Raw genomic sequence first — 22965 nt, 5'->3', positions numbered from 1 at the left:
GCCATCGACGACTGCTCATCAACTGTTGAGGGGACGAGGCGGAAACTCTTTGCTTATGTTCTTGCACGAGGTGTGTCGGCTTCCCGCGTTCAGTTCAGCACTGAAACTGTCTGCACGGTTGGGCAAGCCAAAATCAAAACCGGCTCTGGCCTTTCGCCCTCAAAGCTGGAGGAGCTGCTTGATGGAGCCGCCGGTGGAGCTGCCGTTTGCGGACTGGGCGCCGCCCTGGTTGGACGTGATGCCGTTGCCCTGGACCACCTTGTCGTTGTTCTCAAACGACGACGACGAGCCTCCCTGTGCGTCGGCGTTGGCGTTCTGGTTGCCGTAGTACAGCGCGGCGGGGACGGCACGCTTGTTGTTCTGGCTAGCCTGCTGGCTGTTTCCCTGGTCCGCATGAACACCCTGGTTGACACTGCCGGCCACAGCGGCGTTGTCGGTAAACTGGTCCGGGTGGTAGGTCCACAGGTAGCCGGAAGCGACGTGCGCGGGCTCGATGTTGGCGGCGTGCGCAGAGGCGTCACCCTTGACATTGGTGTTCTGCGTGTTGCCCTGCACCTGCGTGTTGAGGTCGCTACCGTAGCCGCGAGCCCACCAGGCCTTGTTCGACACCTGCGACGCATCCTGTGCGCTCTTCTGGTTGCTCGAGCTGTCCTGGTCCACCACACCGGCGTGGCTGGAAGAATCGACGTTGACCGGGCCCGAGGCGTAGCCGGAGCCAACAACCTTGACGTTGCCGCCCGCAGCATCGGCAGATCCCTGCTGCGAGGTGGTCTGAGCAGTGCCCTGGCCCTGGCCCTGGATGTCACGTCGTCCCCACAGGTTCTCGAGCTGCTGGTCGAGCGACTGCGTGCCACTCTGCTGAGCCTGCTGCTGAGCCTGTCCGTTCTGGTTGACAGTTCCGGCCGTAGCGCCGTTCTTGACATAGGCAGGGCCGTTGCCACCCACGAGGTAGGCCGAGCCACCCTGCGCGTCGGCCTGGCCGTTCTGGTGGATGCCCTGGCCGATGCCCTGCTGCAGATCCTGGAGCTGACGAGCAAAGAAGCGGTTCAGCGTCTGCTGGCTAAGACCCTGGGTCGCAGACTGCGCACCGTCCTGGTAGCCCGATGCACCCTGGTTGACGCTGCCCGCAGTGGCAGTGCCGTCGACCGTGGCGGGACCGTTGTTGCCGTAGATGTACGCCGAGCCGCCCTGGGCGTTGGCCGAGCCGGTCTGGTCGATGCCCTGACCGATGCCCTGGCCCAGACCCTGGTTCTGGCGCTTACCAAACAGCTGCTTGATGCCCTGCTCGATCGAGCCGCCCTGGCCGTTGTTCTCGGCACCCTGCGCACCGCCCGCAGTCACCGAGTTGCCCGTACCGCTCACAACGGGCCTGTTGTTCTGGTACTGGAAGCTGTCGCCACCGTAGCCGTTGGCCGAAGCACCCTGCTGGCCCAAAGCCTCGAACTGGCGTTTACCAAACCCACCCAGGCCGAGCTTCTGAGCCAGAGACTGGCTGACGCTGCCGCCTGTGCCGTCGTTCTCGCCAAACTGCTCGCCACCGGTGGTGACCGAGTTGCCGGCGCCCGAGACGACGGGAGCGTTCGACTGGCCCTGGGCCGAGGAGCCGCCAAAGCCGTCCGCGCTGCCCTTCTGCGAGCCAGAGGCGAACAGCTGTCGCTTGCCCAAGCCGAGCTTCTGAGCGAGCGTCTGCTGGACATCGCCACCCTGGCCGTTGTTCTCACCGAACTCAGAGCCACCGGCAGTGAGAGAGCTGCCAGAACCGCTGAGGACAGGCGTGTTGGTTTGACCCTGCTGGCTGGAGCCACCAAAGCCGTCGGCAGAAGCACCCTGCTTTCCCTGGGCAAAGAGCTGGCGCTTGCCAAAGCCGCCGCCAAGCTTCTGGAGCTGCGAGAGCGACTGCTGGATCGAGCCGCCCTGGCCGTTGTTCTCGGAACCCTGAGCACCACCGGCGGTCAAGCTGTTGCCAGCACCGCTGAGAACCGGAGCGTTCTGCTCGCCCTGGAGCGAAGAGCCGCCGGATCCGTTGGCAGAGGCACCCTGCTTACCGGACGAAAACAGCTGGCGCCTGCCGAAAACGCCACCGCCGAGCTTCTCGATCTGCTCGAGACCTTGCTGGATCTGTCCACCAGTGCCGTCGTTCTGTGCCTGCTGAGCACCGCCGGCGGTGAGCGAGTTGCCCGTGCCAGAGAGGACGGGAGCGTTGGACTGGCCTTGGGCCGACTGGCCGCCGTATCCGTTGGCGGAAGCACCCTGGCCAGCCTTCTCGCCGAGGAACTGACGCCCCTGGAGCTGCTGGAGGAGCTGCTGGGTGATGTCGCCACCCTGGCCGTTGTTCTCGCCGAACTGCGAGCCACCGGCGGAGAGCGAGTTGCCGGCGCCACTGAGGACGGGCGTGTTGGTCTGCCCCTGCTGGCTGGAGCCGCCGTATCCGTCAGCGGAAGCACCCTGCTTTCCCTGGGCGAAGAGTTGGCGCTTGTTCTTGTCGGACTGGTCGCCTGTGCCGGCAACCTGGGCGTTGGCGTCGTTGCCGTTGAGCAGGTTGGCCTTGACCAGGTCGCCGGTGTTGGCGTCGTGCGACTCTTTCTTCTTGTCCTTGCTGGACCAGTTGTGCTGGTTGCCAGTGCCGAGGACCTGAACGTTGGCGTCGTTGCCGTTGAGCGCATCGAGGTCGACAAGGTTGCCGGGCGAGCGCTTGTTGGCCTGGTCGCCCGTACCCGCCGCCTGAACATTTGCCTTGTTGCCGTTCAGCAGGTTAACGTCGAGCAGGTCGCCCGTCTTGCCGCCACCGTCTTCCGGGTGGCCGCTACCCCCTGACGCGGGAGCCGAGGGAGCCTTGGCCTTGGGCGGCAGGGCAATTGCCGGGTGCGTCAGCTTCCATGCGTCGTCGCTCGAAATCTTGACGCCCTGCTTGTTGGCCTGGAGCGAGTCCGAGGTCTGGACAACATCCTTGCCCGAAGCCTGCTGCGACGTCCCCTGCGAGTTGGACTGAGAGACGCCATTGTTGACGGGAGCCGCACCAGAGAGGTGGGCAGTGGCCACCGAGGCGACGACGAAAGCGGTGAATCCAGAGTTGAACTTCATTGTGAATATCGGTAGGTAGTTTCCGAGAGTATAGAGAGAGAGACAGAGAGAGAGATATTATTAGGGAGGGGAGGTGTAAGAGAGTAATGTCCTTGAAGAGTCTTGAATGCGAATGTGCGATGGTTTGATGATGGGAAGAGGAGGAGGTTGACGGTCAGGACGGAGGGATTATATAGTGTTCGATGTGAGTTGGAGAGGCTCGCAGAAGATCAGGGGGGCAGGGAGGCAATACAGCGGACTGCATAGCGGAGAGTCTGAGCAAATTGCTACAAACCTTGGCTGCTTCGTGCTGCAAAGTGTTGTCGTCGTGTGTGTGTGTGTGTGTGTGCGTGCACGGTACAGCGAGCGACACAGCGAAAAGCTGCTCGCCTTTGCCGTATCAACAGAAGCAGTAGACTAGTTCTGATCTAGTGCAGTCGTCTACAGCGAAACCACATCGCCATGGTTACAGCAGAAACGGCAGAGCAACAATGCTCGACAGCCATTGCGCAATCTTGTGGCCTACGAAAAGGTCAGGCGAATGAGATGGCGTCGAATGAGGGTCAGCCCTACGGAGCCGCTAAAACCTCGGATCTTGATGGTCACAGTAGCGATGGGAACGACGTCTCGCCAGCGTAGCGATGAGAACAAAATGTTCGCCAAGGTTAGCGAAGCGATGGGAAAGTTGTCATACCCATCGGCTGTCAATGCTCGGTAGAGCTGGCGAGGTCTCTTGCAAACCGAAAAGTGATGGATATGGGTGGCATCTGCTCAGTGACGTTGGGAGCACGAGGTCTGATGCAGACAAGGAGCGTGAGGACAGTGGGTGAGTATGATGCTGGCGAGACTAAGGAGGAGGAAACTGGGCAGAGTTCGAGTACATGAGGTGCCGCGGTGGAGGTAGAGCAGAGCTTTGAATGCCGAGAGCTTGAAAACCAATTGTAACCAGGTGGACTTGGGAGGGCGGTGTCGCATAAACCACACCTACGATGATGGATGAAAGAAGCCTGTTTTCGGGGGATCGAACCCAGATCGAGAGTGTGTCAAGCAACAAGCTAGCTGTCAGGTGGTTGGGCTGCGCTGTCAACATCGGCGTCTTTCAGTCACTTACTGCAAGTGCGCCCCCTGTCGCTGTCACGGAAGAGCTTAATTTCGGAGTGGGGGGGAGGGGCACAGTGGAGATGGGCACGCTCGAAGTGCATGCATTATCGGGACTGTCTTGCCGGGTTCGAGAGGTAATTGCTCGATGTCCCAGCACGAACATGTGCTGAATCACGACGTGCGGCGGCGAGGTGGACACGATCGACTGTCAAATTGCGCGAGGTGAAAGGTGGATCACGCTGTCGCCGCTGTCGCCTCTGTCGCCGCAGTCCGGGCATGTCTAAGCGAAGGCCAGGAGGATTGCCATGCGTTGGACAGAAGCGATCGATCGTCTGTCAATCCTCAGCTCGACAAACGCAAAATCTTGTATCCGAACGCCAGCATCCAGAAAAATAAGCGAAGCCGGAAATTAATCGTTGGCGAAGCCAAGCGAGGCGAAGCGAAGCGAAGCCATACTGGACATTACAGTATGCCAGATCCAAGATGGCCATGCCGGCGACTTTGTGTCACAGCTCGTGGTTTCAGTGTGTCTGCATGTGCACGAGGCAAGAACGAGCGAGTGGGCTCGCAAGCACGTTGACGTTTTTTTACTTTGCCTAAGCAAGCCACACTGAACCTCGCCTGGCTTCCGTCGATCAGCATCTGCGCCTCGTTCTTTCCGTTCCGTTTGATTGAGATGCACGGACCAGATTCGACACTCTGAACTGCGCCGTTCGTCCGTCGAAGTCCGATGACGCTGTCCTCCGTGCCCTTACGGTAAGCACGAAACATAGCTGGCCCCTTGCACCCTGCCGATTTTTTCCGGTTCGTTGGTCATTGTGCATCCGGCCTGTCAAAAGCGCATGGCTCGTTCGTCTGTCCCGAAGTGTCAGTAAAGATCGTACCGAAGCTTCTTGTCTCGCAAACAGAAGCGATGGGAAAGTCCGACTCCCGTTCCGTGAAACGAGGGTGAACCGCTTCGACGCTAAGGTTTGACTAGTGGACGACGCGATGGACGAGCACGCACTCTTGCCGCTTTGCGCATCCTGACGGCGGCTGCTGCTGCTGCGCGTTGCTGCTTTCACTAGATCTCTGGCTTCCCCCGAATCCATGGGATGCAAGGTTGCTCCCACCATCTCTTCTCCAAACCACCATCATTTCATTGATATCGCCGTCAAAATCCCCTCCCTACTGCCCCTTCCTCCAAGGACAAAGCAAAACGAACAAGATGAAGCTGCTTTCAGCAGACATGGTCTCGCTGGTGACGCTTTCGATTTTGGTCGCGATCAGCGTCGAGAGTGCGCCTGTCGTGGCACCTGGTCGGCTGGATCTGTGGATGCGTGGGATTGGGGATGCGCCTTTGATCGTTCTGGGCAACTACCAGTCTGGAGACGACAACCAGAGCGGCCAGGGCAACTCGCAGACAAGCGTCAGCAACACCAACGTCACCGGCAACGCCAACTCGGTCAGCTCCAACTCGGACGGCTCGAGCCAGAGTCAGTCTCAGAGCGCCAACCAAGGCCAAGGCGGCAACGCTCTACCTTCGAGCGGTCAACAGCAACAGCAACAGCAGCAGCAGCAGCAGCAGCAAGCTCAATCTCAGACCGCAGGCCAAAGCCAAAACCATGGTCAGAGCGAGTCTCAGTCGCAGAACGAGAACGAGCAACAAGGCTCGTCGTCTTCGAACAGTCAGAGACAGGACAGCAAGCAAATCCAACGACGATGCAAGGCCTTCTACTGACCCCGTCGGCCTCCTTGATGATGATGTCTCTAGGCTCGATTGTCATTTTTCGCGCTCCCCTTTCCGAATTGTGTACTGATTCCTCCAGCCTTTTCCCCATATTGGTCGACTGCGAATGGGACTGTGCCTGTGACTGTACTGTGCATTTGCGAGAGCGCTGCGACAAGTGAAAGCGAACATCGACACGAAAAAGCATCGAGCGAGGCGCCGGCCAACGTGTCACCGAGCGCTCTACTGTACTGTACTGTATTGTATTGTAAGCGAAGTTTCCCATGCACGTCCGTCGCTCGGCACGAATAATTATTTAAAAAGTACTGTATAAATATCTAGAACATCAATATCCAGAAAATGACTGTCTGGAAGGCATCTCTGTCCAAGGTGCTACCGTGTTGGTAGTAGTTAGGACAGCTGTCAGAGCTGTCATGACGTGCTTGAACCAGCGAGGCGACCTCGACAGCACGGCAGCGGGCTGATACAGTATATAAACGCTATGCTTGTCCAATCACACTCTACCCCTCGTCCCAGAACTACAGTAACTCCAAAACATCAAGCATAACCGCATCAACAATGAAGTATCTCGCACTCTCGATGGTCTCTGCACTCGCGCTTGCCAGTCTGGGCAGTGGCGTAGCAGCACGACCTTTGCCTCAAGCCCAACGACCCAACGCTGAGCAAACGCCTTCTGCTGGAAACCAGTCGTCGCAGGACGGTACTGCGGGTGGCTACGGAGGCAGTGCGAGCGCAACGCAGAACAACGACTACTCGCAAGTCGCGCCTGGGAACTCGGTGGTCAACGGCGGCGGACAGAGTGCTTCGCTGCAAGGACTGGCGGGCAGCGTGATGCAAGGCTCCGGCGTTGCCTCTCTTTTTCAACGTCGCCAGCAGGGCCAGCAGCAGCAGGCGAGCGCTGGAGGCTATGCTGGTTCTTCGACTGCGGTCCAGGACACGGACGATTCCAACGTCGCACCCGGCAACAGCGTCCAGTTGGGCGGGTCCCAGTCGAGCTCCAACCAAGGCTTTGCGGGCAGCGTTGACCAGCTTTCTAGCTTCATCGCGCGCGCTGTCGACAGTGAAAACAGCAACAGCAACGACGCCACCTACCTGGCCAACACCAAGTACGGCTCCCCTTCCAGCCTCGACCAGCAACACCCTACTGCTTGCGCCCAGGGCAGCAGCGAGCACTGCGTTCCTCACTACTTGGGAATCGGCCCCGAGGTGCGACCCGCTTACTAGACACACACACACACACACACACACTCTCGCTCTCGCTCTCGATCACGTTGCAACTGTACTGTACCCCAGGCAGTGGCTACGACAGCTGTCAGAAAATTAACGTTTCCAAGCGGGTTGTCTGATCCTCATTGTCTCGTCTCGCGCCCTGTTCCTCGAGCCAAAAATGATTTTCCCCAACCGAAAATGCGCGCGCATCGCTTCGCTTGCAAAGCGAAAAAAAAAAAGAGGAAAAAAAGAGAAAAGATGCGTAGCGACCTGCAGTGTTTGCTCGTCTGCAAGCGTGATCGCATGAACGCCGTCGCTCTCGATCGTCAAGAACCTTTGAGTGGCTTTTGTTTGTCTGCATGTCCGCCCCGTCCGTACACCCAGAATCGGTACTTCTAACGAGATCCTGGCCTTCCGACATGCTGTCGAAATGTATTGGCGAGACACCTGCTCGGCACACTTGCTGTCGATGGCCTGCACGTCAATTCAACGTTCATGCGCCACTCATCATGCTTGCTGCTCCCAATCACGTCACACCAGCAGCGAAGCCTTTTGCAGAGCTATGCATGACTTGTCCTGCCATCGGTCAGGGGATCCTACTCGTGTGCCCCTCCTTGAAGCTGAACGTCGTTCGCGTATCCGTGCTGTAACCGTCATTGTGCTCGACCTCGACCTCGTTTCAGCAGTAAGCATGCGGTTCGCTTAGTGGCACGACTGTCATCTGTCGAGCTGCGCAATCTGTCTTCTGCGTTTGTGAGAACGGCTGGCTTCCTCACTCCACCACTCTCACACGCCATTTCCGACTGTACACAGCACGTCATGGCACTCCGTTCGTCCGTTCCCACCATTCGGCTGTCTCAGCTCGCGAGGACGATGAGAACTTTCCCATGCTCTGTCGATGCGAGACCTCTCGATACCTTCGGCTGTCGTTGGGGATCCCTTCCGAGCATCTTGCAGGTTCCCACCCACCCATCTGCAACACAGCTCCTCGCCAATGTTGATCGTGTACTCATGACCTCGGCTGATCTTGGTGCGCGCGACTGTGGCACCTCCAGCCGAGTGACGATGCTGTTCGACGTCAAAGACAGACGTGTCGGAAAGGTGGAAGCGTATCCTTGAGTGTACTACTCCTGCTGCACTCGTCACTCCTCGAGCCACCAGAGTCGTGAGACCAGACCTCTCGACACAGCACGAGACCAATACGTGGTGGTGCAAGCTCTTGTCGTAACAAGACGCCGAAGCTCAGCTCGACTGCACAGCAACGCTCGTCACACTCACAGGGCACGTCTGAACAAGTCTGAGGATCTTCATCAAACACGCCGTCGCTGTAGCCAGTATATAATACACAAGCAGTAGATGTTATGTCCCCTCCCCCGTTGTGAGAAAAAGCCCGCATCGCCTCAACGTCCATCCCATTCCCATGACAGGATCGTTCAACATGGCAAGACCATCAACGCACGACCCTTCGCTTGCAACGCCCGAACAGCTGTGCATGCTCGGTCTGTACGCAGTCGGCGCCTCACTGCTCGGCACCATGCACCAGTCACTCCCCTTGCACGCTAACACCTTGGAAAGCGATTCCGAGCCGCCCAAGTCTGCGGCTATGGAACGTGCATTCCCCACTCCATCTCGAAGCAGAAAGCACAGCAAGCACAGCAAGCGAAAGGGAACAAGCCTAGACTTGCTCTCTGGAGAGTTTACTCTGCCTCCTCCCCGTCCGCCCGTGATGCACAACTTTTCGTTCAACGCGACCAAGCTGGGGATTACGGGCAATGCCTTGCCTGCCGAAATGCCGCCAAGTCCGCTCTCGACTTGCGTAGACCTTCCCCTCCTGCAGGACAAGGTCTCGCCCCGTTCGAACGGATGGCTGCACTACCTGACTCCTTCGTGGTCCAGGTCGCAACAGCAGCAGCCTGAAGATGACCGCGAGGATCGTCAACGTCCGCTCAAGAAGCAGCGATCCTGGACGCGTTTGCCCGCCGCCTCTTCACGTCGTGAGCAGCGATCCGCTTCGCATCCTGACAAAAGCTTCTCGTCGCCTACCTACGTGCCAGCGAGACTGGGTCTTGTTCCCTTCCTGCCACCGCATCAAGGCGAGCTTGCACCTCCCCGTCCTCGCGCGAGGAGCATGAGTCTCGACGTGCCCACACTTGCGCGAAAGAGCATGAGTGCCCTGCGCACCAAGAAGGCTCCTTTGGCCAAACCCGAGCAACCACCGCAGCCAACGCAGCCACCGCTACTAGCTCACCCGGCATTCCTGCAGGATCGCGAGTACCTCGACTGGAACGGTCCGGGTCTGCAAGTGGATCTCACCGACGTTTCGTTGCGAGATCTGCCTCGGGAGAGCACGAGCTCGAGCGGGTCCGACTATAGCTACGATCGCAGACACAGCATCAGCGGCAGCAGCGGCCACGAAGGCTTACACCCTCGTGCTCGAGGTCATAGTGGAGGATCGTTCGCCAGTACGGCTCCATCGACTGTGACCGAAACTGCAGTGATGTCTTCTGCCTTCTCTGCATCGGATGTCCATGAGGGCGAGTGCGATGACCAGGGCTCGGACTCGGACTCCGACGAGGATGACATTGAGTGGGAGAGGCCATTGATGCGACCCACCCATGCATCTCCGATCGCCTTGCCGCAGCCTTTCCCAGCTTCTCCGTGTGCCTATCGTGGCAAGGGTAGGAGTAGCTTCCAGGTGGGCGGCAGCAGCAACGAAAGACCACGATTCGCATCGTTTGCTTCGCACGGCAAATCTCCTCTAGGAAATGCGTCCAACGTATCCCTCGAGGCATCGATGCTAGGTCGTGGTCCACGGCGTGTCGCTTCGTCCAACTCTTTGAACGGAAAGAGCACAGAGCCGGGCAGGTCGAGTCTCAGTGAGCGAGCCAGGCGTTCTTTCTCGCAAGCGAGGACACTGCTCACCGTGCCTTCTTCTCGATCCACAGGAGCAGGACGCCGCTCAACAGCAGGCGACGCCGCAACTCGTCCTGCGGCCGTCTTCCTCCAGCCCGTCAACACGGGCGTCATCAGCCGTCCGTGCCAAACCACCCCCAACCCGGTACCCAGCTCGCGCTCCAACTCGATGAGCATGACAAGCTCTACGACTCACACTGTAGACGGAAGCTCGATCCGCTATCCCTCCTTCTACCTAGGCACGTCGTCCGAGAATGACTCGGTGACGGGAGGAAGCAGTGGCAACAGCAGCAGCGGCGGTCGTAGCTGGGAATCCACTGCGCCCGAACTGGCGGCTTTGGAGGAACTCGTGTTGACCGAGTGCAAGTACCTGGCCGACTTGCAGCTGTTGCTCGATATTTACGTCGAGGGTCTGCGCAGGATGGGGCTCATGACGTCTGCCTCGATCGAAAAGATCGTATCCAATCTGGACGAGGTGATGGCATTCTCCAAGTTCCTCATCGACACTATTCGCGCGTTTTTGCCAAAGAGGATGTCGCCGCCAACGTCGATTTCCTCGGCGCCCAGCAACAGCCACGATGGATCGTCACCGAGCCAGCCCCACCATGGCGATCGCCAGCCCATGTTGAACGAGCCGGACTACCTCGGCTTGAGCACCAAGCTGGTCGAGGAGCTTCCTGCGCGCATGGAGGTTTACGCGAGGTACTGCGTCGCTCACCACGGGGCCAAGGAGCGGCTCACATTCGAGCGAGAGCTGAGGCCAGCTGTGGCCACCTTCATCGAGCTGACGAGAAGTACCAACCCGACGTTGCAAGGTATGGACATGGCGCAGTTCCTTGTGCTGCCCGTGCAGCGTGTCACCCGATACCCCCTGTTGTTTGGCTGTCTCGCCAAGGAGTGCGGCAAGAGACGGACCGACGGCGACGAGCTGCGAGAAGAGGACGAAGATGCCGAGATTGCCCACCACAGCGAGCAGAGGCAAGAACGAGCGAATGCCATCTACAGCAATTGGATCCGGCTGCGCGACGTGAGTGCTTCCATTTGCGGTCTCACCAATCTGGCCATCTCGTACCAGCAACAACCTGTTAGACCCGAAGCAGGACGCGGTGGTCCCAGGCCGTCGACTTCATCTCCGATGCTCTCGTCGTCGTCGCCGTCCTATGGAGTGCCATTTCGAGCAGTGCAGATGACCGCACCTCCTCCGCCGCCTGCGCTGGTGACGAGGGAGCAGCAGAGTAGCAGTGCAGTCAAGCCTGCCGCTTCGCCGACCGAGCAAAACGTCAAGCCCCGATCTTCCACGTTCTCGCTTGCATCGCCGTGGCGAAGATCGTCGCCGGCCAAGCCATCCGACAAGCGCCAGATTGAACAATCACCTGGCTTGCCTTCCGCCTCGTCGAGCACAATCGGCGGTGCTACACCTTCGCTAACGACAGCGTCGTCCTCGTCCTCGTCGAGTGGATCGTCCAGCACGCTGCTGTCTCGCTTTACCAAGGCGTTCCGTCGCTCTTCAGCCTGATGTGGGCCAGTTCGACGTTTTGTACGCGAATCATTATGCAACGATACACACTCTCTTGTCAACAGTCGGCTTTTCGTGATATGTCTGTGAAGCAATTTGTTGCGTCGTGCAGTTGTGAGTATACGGTAGTCTCGAGCCTACGCGCGCTTTCGCCATGCAAAGGCTGCCAGAGCTGCGACGGAAGCAACGAGCATGGAGGCGCCAACAAAGAGGATAAGATCACGAAAGCCGTTGATCCCGTACTCGCCTGCATGAGGATGTGGCGTCACCACCGAGGGGCGATACAGGGCCGATCCAATGAGCGGGCCCGATACGGCAGCAATGCCACGGATGAACATCCACGCGAGGAACTGAAGGGCATTGTCCGAGTTGGTCACCGTGGCAATGTCCCTAGCGATGGGGGTGAGGAAGCAGCCAAAGCCTCCGCCTGCCGCTCCAAATACGAGGACAAAGACCAACACGATGGCTAGCGTCGTGGCAAAACCAAAGAGGAGGAAGGCGGTCATTGCACACAGGCCCGAGGAAACAGCCATTGCAAGCGTGAAGGAGAGCTTGTCGATGGCAGGGCCCGTGATGAGGTATCCGATGATGGCAGAAGCGTTGAAGGCGGATAGCAGACCGGTCGAGACGGTAGAGCTGAAGCCCAGAGCGGTGGCATAGGTCGAGATGTACAGCGAAACGATGTACCAGCCAAATGCTTGCGTCATGATGATGATGAACTGCGAGAGGCAAAGGGAGGAAAGAAAAGTAGGACGTCTTATCAGCAGATGCTTTCCCTTTTGAGCAAGGTGATTTGCAATGCACTTACGTAGATCAGAGAGATAGGAGTGAGCAATGGTCGCAGGTCTCCAGGTACCACGAGGCGAACAACTTCTTTGAAAGATGCAGGCAGCTTTCTGGACGTACGATGATCCGGAATGCGAGGCTTGACGAGATAGAGTGCTGTTCCGTTAAGGAGGAGCTGAGCAAGTGCCCATACACGCATGGTCCAAGCAAAGCCAATGGAAGTAAGAAGCGAATTGAGCACCAGAGGAAAGACGACACCGCCTACTCCGGAACCCATAAAGATAGCACTCGTCGCAAAGCCTCTCTTTTTGTCGAACCATTGTCCTAGATAGAGAACGATGGGCGTAAGCAAAACACCACTGGTGATGCCGAAGAAGACGCCCTGAAATGCGATCAGCATGGCGATCGACGTGGAGAAGGAGGCGATGAGGATAGAGAGGGCACTGAGCACCAGGCTGACCATGACCATCTTGCGGTGGAGGTGAGTATAGGTGGTGGTGAAGCCTCGGAGCAGAAGAGGGACAAAGTGTTGGCAGCCAATGACTAAAGTTCCCACGGCTGAGATGCTGGTGACACTTTCGCCATAGAAGGGCGATTCAGGGTTGTGCTCGTGGTAGTCCTGAAAGCTTCCGTAGGAGTAGGCAATGCCCCACACCATGGACCATATGACGAAGCCACACACGACGAATCGCCAAGCTGCCGATCCACTGTCCATAGGCGGAAGGTCGACCAGTGATGCAGTTCCATTCGCTGACGAGGTGGAGGGACGACGCTGTGCTGTGGGCGGGTAGGTGGCAGTGAGGATGGGAGGCGTGATGGGAGTTTCATCGTCGCTCGCAGCTTTACTGTCATTGTGCTTGCTGTAATGCTGCTCTTGTGGCTCTTCGTCATCTTCGACGATTGCATGGGATGATGACGCATAAGGCTGCTGCTGCGAGCTGGACCCAAGACGTGCGCGAAAGGCGAGTGCTTCGGTTGAGTCTGTAGCAGAGGATCTGGACGGACGGCGCTGTTGAAGGCGGGAAGACGATGCGCTGCTTCCGCCATTAGTTTGTAGCGACATTTTGCGTCTGTCGTATTATCGACGAAGCTGGGCAACTTGATGTGGGATGATGGTTTCGTTCTCATTGCAGTCATCACCGCTTCAGCGATAAGGTAGGTGCGAGGCCGCTTCGAAGATTCGGCCAAAGTCACGGCGAGAAACGCGGAGAATTAAAAATTGACGGGAAGCCGTGCGAGAGCCGTGTCGAGTCCCGCCGGATTATGACGGTGAAAGTGGATGAAAGTGCTTCCGGAGTCGACCTTACCCCGCACCGACTTCGAGCTCGTTGAGGGTCTTGTGCTTCCCACGCGCCAAACCTGACTCGACCTCACCTTGCAAGAGCGTCAACCGACACATAAAAGCTCTGCCGCTGCCTGAGGGTGCCAGTCGAACCAAAGATCACACCCTATACTGTCGAAACCGCGACCATGTCTGAATCGTACACCAAGACCATCCTGTTCAGGGAGCACGCCGATGCCGCTCGCCTCGTCACGGAGCTGCACGACCTGTCCGAGCAGCAAGATGCGCAAGGTACGGGCATCTCGTCGCTCAACGGGCAGAATGTGCAGAAGCGTGATTTTAGCGTGTACAAGGACAAGATGGTGGCACTGGAGCAGGACAAGTCGGAATTCATCTACGCCGTGCTTCGGAACAAGAATGCCAGACGCATCTTCGAAGCGGGCACCTCGTACGGCGTCTCAACCATTTACCTCCTGCTCGCTTCGCAGGCAGCGGACGCCAAGGTAGACAAGCAAGGTGGGGCTGCCCCGGGAGCCATGGTGTGGGGAACGGAGAAGGAGGAGCACAAGGCTGACGCTGCCATGGCGAACCTGGCCAAAGCCATGAAGCTGCCTGACGGAGCCAAGGAGATCCCAGGCTTCACACTGCTGCGAGGCGACATCCTCGAGTTAACGGAAAAAGCCAAGATCGAGCCCGGCAGCCTGGATGCGGTGCTGTTTGACATTTGGGCCGAGAGTGAGTTGCTGGTCGAGTATCAATGTCTGCCGTGCCTGACCAAACAATCGTTGCTGACGAGGCTGCTTTCGTGCTGTATGACTCCACAGTGGCGCTGCCCACGTTCAAGCTGCTCGAGGCATCGCTCAAGCCTGATGCGGTGCTGTTCATCGATAACTGGCTCACCGGCGTCAAGATTGGCACCTATGCCGCCCTGCACGAGTACCTCGAGTCTAAGGGCTGGTACGTAGTTGCTATGCCGTTCAAGAATGGACTGGGCATGGCCACGAGGGTTGTTTCGTAAGACGTGGTTTCGAGTGAATGCAGGCCCATGCAGGCCCATGTCTAATCGGAAGCTGGACCCTGAGCCGGATTGCTGACCCGAATGGCCCGAAAAAGTAAACCCGTCGGAAACCCGTCTGAGGCAGCGCACGAGTACATTTTAGCTTGTGAACTTGCCCGAGAGGGATGCCGAGTAGCCGCCTTCGCTCGCCCAGTAAGCGGCGGCAGTTTGAGTCGGTTTCCCCACCAAACGACGCTCATCCACCAACTCTAACCTCAATTTCATCGCAATGTCTGCCTCCAATTCGACCACGAAAGACGGCGGTACTGCTCCTACAGCAGGCCGCTCACCTGAATGGGAGCAATTGCACCGCGAACTGCACGCGACCGGCGATTCGAATCGACGCCAAGTGATGGGAGAGGAGTACGTCAACCGCAGCCTGGCCAATGCTAGCGACTTCATGATGCCCATGCAACGACTTGCGACCGAATACGCCTGGGGTGGCATCTGGTCTCGTCCCGGGCTTGCGTGGCGCGATCGTAGTATCCTCAACATTGGCATGCTCGCTGCTCTGGGCAGATCGACCGAATTGGCAGCGCACGTTCGAGGTGCGCTTAACAATGGCCTGACGGAGCTCGAAGTTCAAGAGTGTCTGCTCCAAGTGTCAGTGTATGTGGGGATGCCAGCCGCGCTGGAGGCGTTTCGGGCTGCAGACAAGGCGGTGCAGGAGTGGAAGTCGAACAACGCCGCCGCCGCCGCGTCCAGCCAAAAGTAGCTTCCAAGATCATCGACGCCCCGTGCTGGCGGCAACCGAAACGTCCGGAAACGAACCGCTGCCTTCGCTCCTGAGTGATCATGTAACAGAGATGAACGAAATCAAGCTATGTTCAGACGTCCAGAGCATTCTAGCGAGCGAGCTCTTCCTATCGCTAGCCAAAATTGAGCTGGTGGTGAGCAGGAGACGTTTTGTGCGGGCAGGTAATCGGGAAATTGTTGTAGAATCGGGAAAGCTGAGCCTGTCGAGTGTGAGCCTTTTTTTCCCCCTTTTCAATTTTATTAGAGAGAGAGAGATAAGTTTCCAACTGGCGTGTCAAATCACTCACTCGTCCTTTGCTCATCTACGCTCGATGCACTCGGCGTTTGGCCAAATCGAAGCTGAGCCTCCACTGAGATCGAAACTTCGCTCCAAGCTCAGTCAAGCTTCGGTGTCGCCGATGAAGAGCTTGTCTGAGCAGACTCGACTGTATGCGCATATAGCGTGCGAGCGAGCGAGGGAGACGAGGGAGACAAACAAAGCCTTGGAAGGAGAGGATGAGAAGGAACAATCTCGTTGTCGGAGCCCGCGCCGAGGAAGAGCGGGAGACAGGCCAAGAAGGAAAAAATAGGCACTTTAGCAGAGCAAGACATGTCTTTCTTCTGACATGCAGCTCATGCGGAATGAAAAGTTGCGTTCGGCATCATGACACTGCTCAAGCGCCATGGTCACGTCGATGCCGGACGCGTCTCGTGAAGAACAAAGGGAGACAGACAGATTCCATGAAACTTCATTATCCAGCTGTCACATGGAGTCCGTTGCCGAGCCTCCGCAATCCACCAGCCAGCTAGCTCAATGCAAAGTGTCCGTCCCTACTGCTCGCCTCTCCCTCTCCCTCCCCCTCTCCTTTCCCCTCTCCTCCTCCTCTCCCTGCTGTCCTTCTTCTTTCGGTTTCGGGCTCAGTCGATGTTCGCAATCATTCGCCGAAAAGTTGTGGCTCTTGCTGCGGCGGCATCGATTTCGAAACCAGGGCGGTGATTTCTCGCTGAAGTTTGAATTTCGGTTGTGATCATAGCAATAAGGGGTGTGCTCGCTTGACGAGGTTTGCAGATTGTGGCGCTCCTCATTCGCTGGTGCCGATGGTTGAGAAGTACGCTCGTCATCGACAAGAGGCTCCTTTCTTTCCAATTCGGGAGCAGAGAGCGTATGAACGAGGGTCACTGTCGGTCGAGCAAGGAGGCATGCCAGCGACCCAATCGAGTCGCTTGACGGTCTCTGGAGTGTCCCCTCGCTGTCTCCTGCTCGCGTTGACCTTACACACGGCGCTGCCTGCTAGCTCGTCGGCGCTTCCGGTCCCGAGAGCGCCGAGTTGAAGGAAACGTCCAAGCTTCGAACGCTTCGGATACGCCGTCGGCGCTCGACCTCGCTGTCCACTTCTCAATCGCTGCTCGTAACTTTCACCGTGCTCATGCTCACTCGTCCCGTATCGGACTGTGACGTCCCGACTGAATTGCTCTCTGGCGAACCATCCCCCGAAATGTCGGTGTACGGATGTGCCGTTGAGCAGTCTGAGGCTGAGTAGAGTGAGTTGTCAGTGCTGATCTGTTCCAATGCTCTCGAGGGAGGAGGAGCGCAGAGACTGAAAGAGAGTTCGACGAAGCGCAGGCGCTGCGTGCCGCTGTGGATTGACTATATGCGCTCATGGCTGCAGGGTTTATAAGCAAAGCCAGCTAGCCGCCTTTGTTCGACCGGCTGTCATTCCGATCCGACTCGCATCTTCCTTCAATCTCTTCAGTCTCGATCCGCACGAAGGCCGGTCCAACGCGCGTTTTCTCCGCTCCCTCTTTCTGTGTAGAACTAGATCGACTTTGCCATCGTTTGCTTTCTCCTTATTACTACCACCACCTCATCCCCTCTCTCCTAGACATCCTCCTTCCCCCGACTCTCTCTTTTTCATCTTCCTTCATACTCGGGCTGGTCCCTTCTATTCTTTTTTGTTCCCGCTCTCATCCGCTCATCATCCGCCCAACCATGATTTTCCGCTCGTCTCTCTCGCTCTTCCAGCTCGTCGCGCTGGTCGCGACGCTCTCCCACCTCCTGATAGCTCTCGTCGATGCTCACGGCTACATCAATGCTCCCGCCTCGCGCTCGTACATGTGCAAGGAGGGCGCTGCCAAGAACTGCGGCGAGATCCAGTACGAACCGCAATCACTCGAAGCGCTCAAGGGTCTTCCGTTCGCTCGCGTCGGCGATGGCAAGCTCTGCTCGGCCGGTCTGAGCCAGTTTGCCCAGCTCGATCGGCAGGGCCCTGGTGTTTGGCCCACCACTAAGGCTAGCGGCGTTCACTCGTTTTCGTGGACATTTACCGCTCAGCACGCTACCACCGACTTCAAGTACTTCATCACCAAGTCGAGCTGGGACTCGTCCACCACCAAAGGTCTTAGTGCCAGCGACTTTGAATCCGACCCGTTCCTTGTCGTGCCTATGGGTGGAAAGCCTCCTGCTGCTAGCATGACTCACGACTTGACCAAGAACCTGCCCTCGCGTTCGGGTTACCACGTCGTGTATGCTGTTTGGACCGTCGACAACACGGCCAACGCCTTCTACCAGTGCATGGATCTCGACTTCGGCGGTGGTAAAGGTAACAGCACTGGCAATGCAGACAGCTCCCCCGCCACTTCGTCTGTCAACTCTCCGAAGGGAACATCGACGTCGACCGCCCACACGGGTGCATCTACTTCTTCGTCGTCGAACTCCAGCCCTGCTGCTGCTTCGTCTTCTTCGGCCAACACCGCCAACTCAGGTGCTTCGGGAGCCCCTGTCGCCAACCCCAAGAGTCACACCACCAAAGGCGGTAACGCCGCCGGATGCCGCATGAAGCGCAAACGTGCTCCTTCCGCTTCCATTCTTGCTGCTCGAGGCGATTATCGACGCAACAGAATTCAGGCGCAGCGAGAGCGACGACAGTCCTAAAGCGCGCCCTCTCCACTTCTGGCAGGCTGGATCTGTCGGAGTGGAGTCTCCGCAACTAGCTGGTCTACTGATTGCTTACCGATCACGGCGTTTTGCTCAGCTGGTCCTGTCGAAACGCATAGTGCATTTCCATCCTTCTGAAGACTGGATACCTCTCTTTAGATCCCCCGCAACGCAAACAGCATAGCACCGCATACCTCCCTGTTTTGTTCACTCCCTCCCTTTCGACTTCTCTCACCTCTCCTGTTTTAAATCTCAGCTTACATTCCCCCTTCATCTCTCAATTCGAGCGGGTTTGATCGACGCATTGCACACAACCTGAGCATTCAAACGCCTTCACGACAGCGGCGAATCCACACACGAGAACGAACTTGTAACGTCTGCTTGGCCATTGAATCGATCGACACGACTAACTCCTGCTGTTGACAGCGCCCACTGCTGCTGGCATACCCTGCTGCTGCTGTGACGGCAAACTCTTGAATCCACGTTTATGCTTCCTTGCGGCCTCGCGATGGCGTTTCTTGACCACCTGCGTCAACGACTCCTTGTACCGCGTCCAATCCGACTCCCTTTCTTCTTGCGATCGCGCGTTGAGCCAGCGTCGTACCGAGCCGTCGTTGTTGTTCCACGAAGCCGCGTTGCTCGACGACGGGAAGAACGGCGACGACATTCTTTGCGGGGCCTCGTTGGTCATCGATGATGCAGCGACGAACGGTTGCGCGGCGGCGATGTTGCTCCAGGATGACGCGAACATGTTGGAAGCAGGAGCGGCATCGGTCTCTGGTTCTTCGTCCTCGAGCTCAAATTCCAGCCCCAACGAATCCATCAATGAGAAGCCGCCACCACTCTTACCGCTACCAGAAGCGATGTCCCCGCCACCACCGAGACCGAGACTGAAGCCTGCAGTCACGGCGGACCCAGAGACGCGATCTTGTGGCTTGAACATTTCCTTGAGCGTCGACATGGATACCTTTGTTCCTTCGGCTTCCGCTTGACCCGCTTGCACCGAGGATGGTGGTTGCGACGATGCAAGAGATGCAGCGTCGGGTGCTGGCTGCTTGGCTATCGATGCATTGTCGTCTGACGTTGTCGTTGGCGCCGGCGGCGTGACGGCGCGAGTGCCCGGATCGAAGCGTGCGATGGGTACGTAGCTGGTGTTCTGCGTGGCAGTCGAAGCAGGATTGGAGAGCGAAAGGAGGAAGGCTGCTCGGCGTGACTTGTCGTCCGTGGCTGGTGCCGCAACGGGTTCAACAGGGGCTACAGGTGCGTCTGCCATAGGCACGTCTTGCTCGTCCTCTGCGGCAATTTCCTCGACTTGGTCAGCCTCATCTTCCTCGTCGACTGACATTTCATCGTCTCCGGTTTCGCTCGTTGAACTGCTAGACTCAGAGCAGGACAGAGAGCTTTCACCAGCAGCCTCTGCAGAAGCAGCCTCGGAAGCGCTGTTCGACTCTGAACTGGCATCCGAAGCCGTACCCTCGTCTGACTCGGATTCCGACTCTTCTTCTGCCGACTCCGCTTGAATCTGCGCAACATCAATGGAAGGCGACTCGTCATCGGAACCAGACCCAAACATCTCTCCCAGCAACGCGAGCGTCTTTTGGCGTTCCTGCTCCGCATCAGCTACCACCTGCTTGTCGGTGCTGCTGATCAGCGACGGCCCAGCAGCAGCAGCAGCCACCTCATCGTATCCATCCGAAAAGTTGCCCGGGTCCTCTTCGTCCGGGTCCAGACCAGGGACGAAAGTACCCTTGACTTTCTTGGATGGTGTCGGTGTGGGAGCAATCTCGGCAACACGGGGGCGTCTGGGTTGCGGCGGTTGCGGTGTCTGCTGCGACGGGGTACCGATAGAGGGCAGGTCGGAAAACAGGTCGTTGACGTCGGTTGTTGCTGTAGCAGAGGATTTCGAGGGAAGGTCGGCGAAGAGGTCGTCGATGTCGGCCGTGTCCACGACAACGTTGTTTCTCGCGTTGCTGTTTGGGGGTGTAATGGTGATAGGGGCGGGTTTCGACTCGACCTGCTTCACGGCCGGAGTGGCGGTCGATGCGAATCCAGAGAACAGATCATCGTCGCTGCCTGCATCTGAGTATCGGTCGAAATCAAGCTGCGCCATGACATCCTCTGCCTCTTCGCAAGCGCCGACACCGGCTGCCGATGCTGACATCGATCGCTTGGGTACGACACGAACAGGGATCTTTGCAAACTCCTCGTGCAGCACTTTGCCGTCCTTTGCGGTGTATTGCCAGCGTACCAGACGGTGATCCTGTTGGCTATCATCGTCATCGTGCAGAATCTCCTCGCAGTGCCATTCGCCGGGACCGAGGGAAGTTGCATCAAAGGCTGCATCTCCAGCAAGCGATTCAAGCAGATCGCCGGACAAGTGGATGGCGCCGTATCGTGTAGGGTCGATGGTGATGCGGTGTGCCTTGGTGGGAGGACGAGGATTGACGCGCGCGCGTCTGCTGGATGACTCTTGCTGCTGTTGCTGGTCATCCTCCTCGTTTTCTGTTGCGTCGATTCTCGATAGCGTGGATGTGCGCGATGGGCGCGGCAGAGGGTGGGAGGGTCGCATGCGCAAAGGACGAATGAGATGTCCCGCAGGTGTACGTTTCCACCCCCATGCCAGACCGCTCTCGACGGCAGCTTGATCGACAGGATCCAAGTGTGGGCTCTCAAGGCCCATCCCTGGCGGCAGACGTTTCGGCTTTTTGGGGTGGCTCGCCTTCTCTTCTTCCTCACGTCGACGTTTCTCGGTTTCGAGATGTATGCGTTGCTGATAGTCGGGCTTGGCTTCACCGATGCGGAGGGTTGCACCTTTCCAAACGGATCCAGACAGCAAGTTCATGCAGCGCTTAATCTGCTGTGGTGGCGCTTGCAGGGTGAGGTAGGCGAAAGGACGAAGTTGACCAAGAGCATCGCGCTTGCCGAGCCCGTCGAGCGCGATGACGGTGCCAAAGGTGGAGAAGCGACGTTCTAGGTCCTCTTTCGAGAACGCGGCTGTGAGCCCCGAGATGTGGAGTCTTTTGTGCGTGACATTTTCTTCTTGGTGTGAATCACTCGTTTCTTGGCTTTGGCCTGTTATTGGTGGTGAAGAGAAAGGAAGGAGAGTCATGTCAGTATGTCGGTCGTCAAGACGCGGCGAGGAGAAGGAGGACGAGGAGGAGGCTCGATCGAGGAGAAAGGGGAGAGAGAGACTCGCATTGGCCTTAGCTTTGTTGACGCGGCGGGAAGAAGGTGGAAGAGCCTCTACACTGGAAAGGGCAGCAGTGGCAGCAGACGCAGACACAGCATTGGCAGCTTTGGGAGTGCGAGTGCTGGTGGTCGTGATGGCAGTGGCCTTTTCGAATGCCTCTTGCTCTGGATCAAACGATTCGACGACGACATGGGTATGATGCTGATCCGAGTCGTACTCCTCTTGGTGGATCTGCGGTACTGCATCCTCGTCGTCGATGTCTTCACCGCCATCCGAGTCAGCATCAGCCGCTTTATCCAGATCCGACTCGCCCTCAGCATCGAGACCGAACGCCTTTCTCTGCTCTCGCACGTTCTCGGCGGCTTTTTCCTTGCGAGCATTACGAAGCTCCTTGCGCGTCGCGAGCTGCTCCTCCTTTGCCTTTTTTGCGAGGTAATCACGACCGGCCTGCTTTCGCTCTTGCTTACGTTTGCGGAATCCAGTGAGGTACTCGGCTCGTGCCTTGTCATCGAATACCACTTCAGGGCCCTTGCCCTTTCCTCTGCCTTTTTGCGACATCGTGTTGTGCGACAATCTGCGATGTCGATCGATCGTGGTGGTTGTCGTAAGAGGAGATGGACGAGGAGCAAGACGACGGTCAGCTCACTGACACGCTCGACCCACACACTCTACCACACTTTGCTGATTTTCAACTTTTTTCGCTTTTTCCCAGCTCCCAGCTTTTTCTCGTCAAAATTTCTTTTTTCCACCTCCGACTCCCGAATATTTTTAGCCCGAGGTCAATTTGTTAGGCCGTTCAGTGCAACAGTTCGCCTGTCGAAACAGGGCAGCCGACTCAACCCGGCGCCGCAACAAGGCATGGTGAACCGACGCTGGTTATCGTAGCGCACACCTGGCCAAGGCCGGAGCCTAGCTGCAAAACACTTTGCGTCAATCAGCGCAGCTGGGTGGTACCTTTGCCTTGGCACTGGTCCGATAGTAAACACTGGACAGGAAGATCACGGTAGCCTCGCAGAGCAAAGAGCGGTGAGTCTCAATGACCCATTTTTGCCTCACCTTGGCCATACAGTTGCGTCCAAAACCGTCCCACATAATTCGACATTTAAATTCTAGTGATCACCACACATCAACCTCACCCATGAACACGTTAGTTCTCAACGCAAGCCCCTCTTGCCTTGTACTGCTGGAAAGCCTAGAACTAGGGTGTCAAGGTCCGGGTGCCTGACTTCTGAGCTCGTAGGTAATTAGGGTTAGGGTTAGGGTTAGGGTTAGGGTTAGGGGTTAGGGTTAGGGTTAGGGTTAGGGCTAGGGTTAGGGTTAGGGTTAGGGGTTAGGGTTAGGGTTAGGGTTAGGGTTAGGGTTAGGGTTAGGGTTAGGGTTAGGGTTAGGGTTAGGGTTAGGGTTAGGGTTAGGGTTAGGGTTAGGGTTAGGGTTAGGGTTAGGGTTAGGGTT

The 22965-nt window shown here is 57.6% G+C and overlaps 9 protein-coding genes across 9 annotated transcripts; 6 read left to right on the top strand and 3 right to left on the bottom strand.

The window, feature by feature from the left end:
- Positions 1-159: 159 nt before the first annotated feature.
- EX895_002813 (uncharacterized protein) lies at positions 160-3081 on the bottom strand (the record flags this gene model as incomplete). The annotated part of the gene is made up of 1 exon (XM_029883411.1): positions 160-3081. The coding sequence occupies one exon, from the start codon at positions 3079-3081 to the stop codon at positions 160-162; it is 2922 nt and encodes a 973-aa protein (XP_029740088.1).
- Positions 3082-5368: 2287 nt separating this feature from the next.
- EX895_002812 (uncharacterized protein) lies at positions 5369-5881 on the top strand (the record flags this gene model as incomplete). Its single annotated transcript, XM_029883410.1, has 1 exon — positions 5369-5881. The coding sequence occupies one exon, from the start codon at positions 5369-5371 to the stop codon at positions 5879-5881; it is 513 nt and encodes a 170-aa protein (XP_029740087.1).
- A 567-nt stretch (positions 5882-6448) lies between these two features.
- Positions 6449-7114, top strand: EX895_002811 (uncharacterized protein; the record flags this gene model as incomplete). Its single annotated transcript, XM_029883409.1, has 1 exon — positions 6449-7114. One exon carries the CDS (start codon positions 6449-6451, stop codon positions 7112-7114), a length of 666 nt encoding a protein of 221 aa, XP_029740086.1.
- A 1423-nt stretch (positions 7115-8537) lies between these two features.
- Positions 8538-11528, top strand: EX895_002810 (uncharacterized protein; the record flags this gene model as incomplete). Its single annotated transcript, XM_029883408.1, has 1 exon — positions 8538-11528. The coding sequence occupies one exon, from the start codon at positions 8538-8540 to the stop codon at positions 11526-11528; it is 2991 nt and encodes a 996-aa protein (XP_029740085.1).
- Positions 11529-11665: 137 nt separating this feature from the next.
- On the bottom strand, positions 11666-13377 carry EX895_002809 (uncharacterized protein; the record flags this gene model as incomplete). Its single annotated transcript, XM_029883407.1, has 2 exons — positions 11666-12247; positions 12337-13377. 2 exons carry the CDS (start codon positions 13375-13377, stop codon positions 11666-11668), a joined length of 1623 nt encoding a protein of 540 aa, XP_029740084.1.
- Positions 13378-13784: 407 nt separating this feature from the next.
- Positions 13785-14614, top strand: EX895_002808 (uncharacterized protein; the record flags this gene model as incomplete). Its single annotated transcript, XM_029883406.1, has 2 exons — positions 13785-14331; positions 14421-14614. The coding sequence occupies 2 exons, from the start codon at positions 13785-13787 to the stop codon at positions 14612-14614; spliced, it is 741 nt and encodes a 246-aa protein (XP_029740083.1).
- Positions 14615-14882: 268 nt separating this feature from the next.
- On the top strand, positions 14883-15368 carry EX895_002807 (uncharacterized protein; the record flags this gene model as incomplete). The annotated part of the gene is made up of 1 exon (XM_029883405.1): positions 14883-15368. The coding sequence occupies one exon, from the start codon at positions 14883-14885 to the stop codon at positions 15366-15368; it is 486 nt and encodes a 161-aa protein (XP_029740082.1).
- A 2010-nt stretch (positions 15369-17378) lies between these two features.
- Positions 17379-18320, top strand: EX895_002806 (uncharacterized protein; the record flags this gene model as incomplete). Its single annotated transcript, XM_029883404.1, has 1 exon — positions 17379-18320. One exon carries the CDS (start codon positions 17379-17381, stop codon positions 18318-18320), a length of 942 nt encoding a protein of 313 aa, XP_029740081.1.
- Positions 18321-18729: 409 nt separating this feature from the next.
- On the bottom strand, positions 18730-22071 carry EX895_002805 (uncharacterized protein; the record flags this gene model as incomplete). Its single annotated transcript, XM_029883403.1, has 1 exon — positions 18730-22071. One exon carries the CDS (start codon positions 22069-22071, stop codon positions 18730-18732), a length of 3342 nt encoding a protein of 1113 aa, XP_029740080.1.
- Positions 22072-22965: the final 894 nt, after the last annotated feature.

The sequence above is a fragment of the Sporisorium graminicola genome, chromosome SGRAM_18 (genome assembly GCF_005498985.1).
Source record: "Sporisorium graminicola strain CBS 10092 chromosome SGRAM_18, whole genome shotgun sequence".
Taxonomy (NCBI): domain Eukaryota; kingdom Fungi; phylum Basidiomycota; class Ustilaginomycetes; order Ustilaginales; family Ustilaginaceae; genus Sporisorium; species Sporisorium graminicola.
The sequence above is the reverse complement of the archived record's forward strand: the minus strand, read 5'-3'. Positions and strand labels throughout refer to the sequence as shown.